Source organism: Balaenoptera musculus, chromosome 7 (assembly GCF_009873245.2).
Source record: "Balaenoptera musculus isolate JJ_BM4_2016_0621 chromosome 7, mBalMus1.pri.v3, whole genome shotgun sequence".
Lineage (NCBI taxonomy): Eukaryota > Metazoa > Chordata > Mammalia > Artiodactyla > Balaenopteridae > Balaenoptera > Balaenoptera musculus.
The window spans coordinates 67655251-67659573 of record NC_045791.1 but is presented as its reverse complement, the minus strand read 5'-3'; the positions used below and the strand labels follow the sequence as shown (position 1 = coordinate 67659573).

At 43.5% G+C, this 4323-nt stretch overlaps 1 protein-coding gene across 1 annotated transcript; it reads left to right on the top strand.

The window, feature by feature from the left end:
• Window positions 1-215: 215 nt before the first annotated feature.
• LOC118897961 (protein enabled homolog) lies at window positions 216-3091 on the top strand. Its single transcript, XM_036857654.1, is given in 8 exon segments — window positions 216-223; window positions 683-1250; window positions 1253-1398; window positions 2020-2111; window positions 2114-2547; window positions 2549-2648; window positions 2651-2764; window positions 2823-3091. Coding segments are annotated over 8 exon segments (1641 nt in total). The 3' UTR covers window positions 3002-3091.
• The last annotated feature ends 1232 nt before the right edge of the window (window positions 3092-4323 follow it).

Here is a 4323-nt window from a genome sequence, read left to right as displayed (position 1 = left end):
AACCAAGTGATGTGGAGATAGGCAATCTACCTGAGAAAGAGTTCAGAGTAACGATTGTAAAGGTGATCCAAGGACTCGGGAGAAAAATGGATAAGTTAGAAGGATTTTTTAACAGAGTTAGAAAATATAAAGAACAACCAAACAGAGTTGAACAATACAATAACTGAAGTGAAAAACACACTGGAAGGAATCAATAGTAGAGTAAATGAAGCAGAATGGATCAGTGAGCTGGAAGACAGAGTAGGAGAAATCACTACTGTGGAGCAGAAAAAAGAAAAAAGAATGAAAAGAAATGAGGACATTGTAAGAGACCTCTGGAACAACATTAAGCACAATAACATTCACATTATAGGGGTCCCAGAAGGAGAAGAGAGAGAGAGAAATGGCCTGAGAACATATTTGAAGAGATAATAACTGAAAACTTCCCTAACCTGGGAAAGGAAACAGTCATCCAAGTCCAGGAAGCATGGAGAGTTCCATACAGGATAAACCCACAGAGGAATACACCATGACACATTGTAATCAAAATGACAAAAATTAAAGATAAAGAGAAAATATTAAAAGCAGCAAGAGAAAAGCAACAAATAACATACAAGGGAACTCCCATAAGGTTATCAGCTGATTTTTCAGCAGAAACTCTGCAGACCAGATAGGAGTGCCATGATACATTTAAAATAATAAGTGAACAGAGTATCTGTCAGGCAAGAACTGCTTTGATGGTCTATGATGATGCCAATAAAAAGTGGATGCCAGCTGGTGGTTCAACCAGGTTCAGCAGAGTTCATATATATCATCATACAGGCAACAACACATTCAGAGTGGTGGGCAGGAAGATTCAGGACCATCAGGTAGTGATAAATTGTGCCATTCCTAAAGGGTTGAAGTACAATCAAGCTACACAGACCTTCCACCAATGGTGGGATGCTAGACAGGTGTATGGTCTCAACTTTGGCAGCAAAGAAGATGTCAATGTCTTCGCAAGTGCCATGATGCATGCCTTAGAAGTGTTGAATTCACAGGAAACAGGGCCAACATTGCCTAGACAAAATTCACAATTACCTGCCCAAGTTCAGAATGGCCCATCACAAGAAGAATCGGAAATTCAAAGAAGGCAACAACAAGAACAGCAACAACAAAAGCAGCTGGAGAGGGAAAGGCTGGAGAGAGAAAGAATGGAAAGGGAGAGATTGGAGAGGGAGAGGTTAGAAAGGGAAAGGCTGAAGAGGGAGAGACTAGAACAGGAGCAGCTGGAGAGAGAGAGAGACAAGAAAGGGAACGTCAGAATCGCCTGGAGCGGGAGAGACAAGAGCGGGAGAGGCTGGACCAGGAAAGGCAAGAAAGACAGCGGCAAGAGCAGCTAGAAAGGGAGCCACCAGAATGCAAGCGAGAGCGAAGAATGTCAAATGCCGCTCCATCCTCCGACAGCTCCCTGTATAATGCTCCACTTCCTGAGTGTGCCAGTTGCCAGCCTGCTTCAGCACCTCCTCCATCATATGCTAAAGTCATCTCAGCTCCAGTGTCAGAGGCCACTCCTGATTATGCTGTAGTGACCGCTTTACCACCTACTTCCACACCCACTACACCACCACTTCGACGCTCCGAGACACGTTTTGCAACATCTCTAGGTTCAGCCTTCCACCCTGTTCTTCCCCATTATGCTACAGTTCCTCGTCCTCTGAACAAAAACTCTTGACCTTCTTCTCCTGTGAACACACCCTCTCTTCAACCTCCAGCTATGAAGCTCTGTGCCTGGTCTACTTCCAATTTCTCGCCCCTCCCTCTGTCTCCTCTCCCCCCCAGGCAGAGCTACTGGTCCAAGGCCTGTCCTCCCCGGTTGTGTTTCTTCTCCTGTGCCCCAGATGTCTCCATCACCAGCGGCACCCAGCGGGCTGCTCGACTCTCACATGTCCAGTGTCTCTACCAGCCCGCCGCCACCTTCCCTCGCACCACTCTCACACTGTGGATGAGAGCTTCTCCTCCAAGCACCCCTATTGCCTCAACTCACTCATCCAAGCCTAGTGTTCTCCCTTCTCCCTCTGCAGCTGCCCCTGCCTCTGTGGAGGCTCCTCTAAACTCTGTGCTGGGAGCCTCTTCTTCTGAGCCAGGCTTGCAGCAGCCTCTCAGCTGGCCGAGACTCCAGCCCAACAGGGCACTGTCTTGGGACCACCTGCACCTCCACTCCCTCCTCCACCTCCGCCAGGTCCTGCCCAGGCATCAGCAGCACTCCCTCCTCCCCCAGGACCTCCTCCACTCCCTCCACTTCCGTCCTCAGGGCCCCCGCCTCCGCCTCCTCCACCACCTCTTCCTAATCAAGTACCCCCTTCTCCCTCATCACCTCCTCCCCTCCCTGCATCTGGATTTTTTTGGAGATCCATGTCTGAAGACAATCGCCCTTTAACTGGACTTGCAGCTGCAATTGCTGGAGCAAAACTTAGGAAAGTGTCAAGGATGGAGGATGCCTCTTTCCCAAGCGGAGGGAACACCACTGGTGTGAATTCGGCCTCATCTAAAACAGATATGGGTCGTGGAAATGGACCCCTTCCTTTAGAGGGGTAGTGGTTTAATGGAAGGAGTGAGTGCCCTGCTGGCCAGGAGGAGAAGAATTGCTGAAAAGGGATCAACAATAGAAACAGAACAAAAAGAGGACAAAATGAAAATTCAGAGCCTGTAACTTCTAAGGCCTCTTCAACAAGTACACCTGAACCGACAAGAAAACCTTGGGAAAGAACAAATACAATGAATGGCAGCAAGTCTGTTGTTCCAGATGGGATTCTCCAAGGAAAAATCAGATTGTTTTGACAACAGGTTCTATGATTCATTACACAGACCAAAATCTGCACGCTCGTCACAGCCCAGTGCCAACGGAGTCCAGGCGGAGGGACTGTACTATGACAGGCTGAAGCAGGACATTTTAGATGAAATGAGAAAAGAATTAACTAAGCTAAAAGCAGAGCTCATTGACGCAATCAGGCAGGAACTGAGCAAGTCAAATACTGCATAGAGAATCAAACTAAGGAGAGATAGGACTTTAATATGGAGAAGGAAAAAAAAAAAAACCTACAAAGAACAGCTGTGTTAATAACAACAAAACCCCTACGTTTTGTGAGCTGTAAGAAGAAAATGGAGACAAACAGTTGGAAGGAGGGGAAAACCAACATACTTTGAAAGCCTTCAGACATTATTACTCTGGCAATAAGCTATTTCCCTCCCAGCTTGCTGCTTTTTTCTGACCTTTACAATAGGATGGAAGAGAGCCGTATAGGAGTTCCTGTATCAGTTATGCAGAAAATACTAAATCCGTCGGGCAAGATCACCGTGCGTTGAAATATTTTCAGGTCAAGAGAAAATCGCACATTTTCCTCAATCCATTGTTAAAATAAAAAGGAGAAAGGCTTGAGAAGTTTTTTTCAGAGAATGGTGATGAGGAATTTAGCAAGTTATGCTATTGTATTGTAAATGTTTCTCTCAGGTTTGTCTTCCTATCATATTTGATATTCCATGAATAACTGAGTTCAGCCCTATGTAGGTTAAGATCATAAAATGTGGAACAAATGGAATTGTATGTGCTTTCAAGGGTGATATTTATAAGAAAGTGTCCTAAAAATGATTTGTGAGGAATTTTAGAATGATAGGAAGTCTCTCGAGTTTAGTCTTCATGCAATGTTGTAGACTCAAACATAAAATTTGTCCAGAATTAAAAAAAAAAAAAAAAGAAAAAAAGAAATTGTGGATCACTTTGTCCCCAAAATAATGAAAAATATTTTGGGGAGAATTAACTATTTGAATTAGAATTCTAGTGATTCTATATTAATACAAGAATGCAATTTGCTGTGTGGCTACCTAAAGAAAATCCTTTAGTTAAATTAGTTACCCTTGCATCTTTAATAGTCTAATCATCAAAGACCAGGTACATTTATCGAATTGCAATCTGACTTAAAATTCTATACTTTCTTATTTGCTGTATGGACAAAAAAGTGTCATCTTAAAGCTAAAGAATAATCAAGCTCTATTAATGCATTAAGGTGAATTAGGTACACCTGTAAGAAGAAACATAAAGCAGTTAAGCTAGCAACACTGAGGACCCTGGCCCTGAGCTTACAGGAATCCAACCACAGGTATTTCAGCCCACTTCTCTGACATTGGATGGAATATCAATAACCCTGAAAAGAAACTGAAAACTTAAAAAGAATTTTACAGAAGGATGTTTTTCTAATACTGTAGAGGACACAGAGAGGTCATTTATTATTTAAACAAGGACCTTTCATCTATCAAACAGGAAATCACATAACTTCTTGAAATGTAAGTCAAACTTGCAAAATGAAC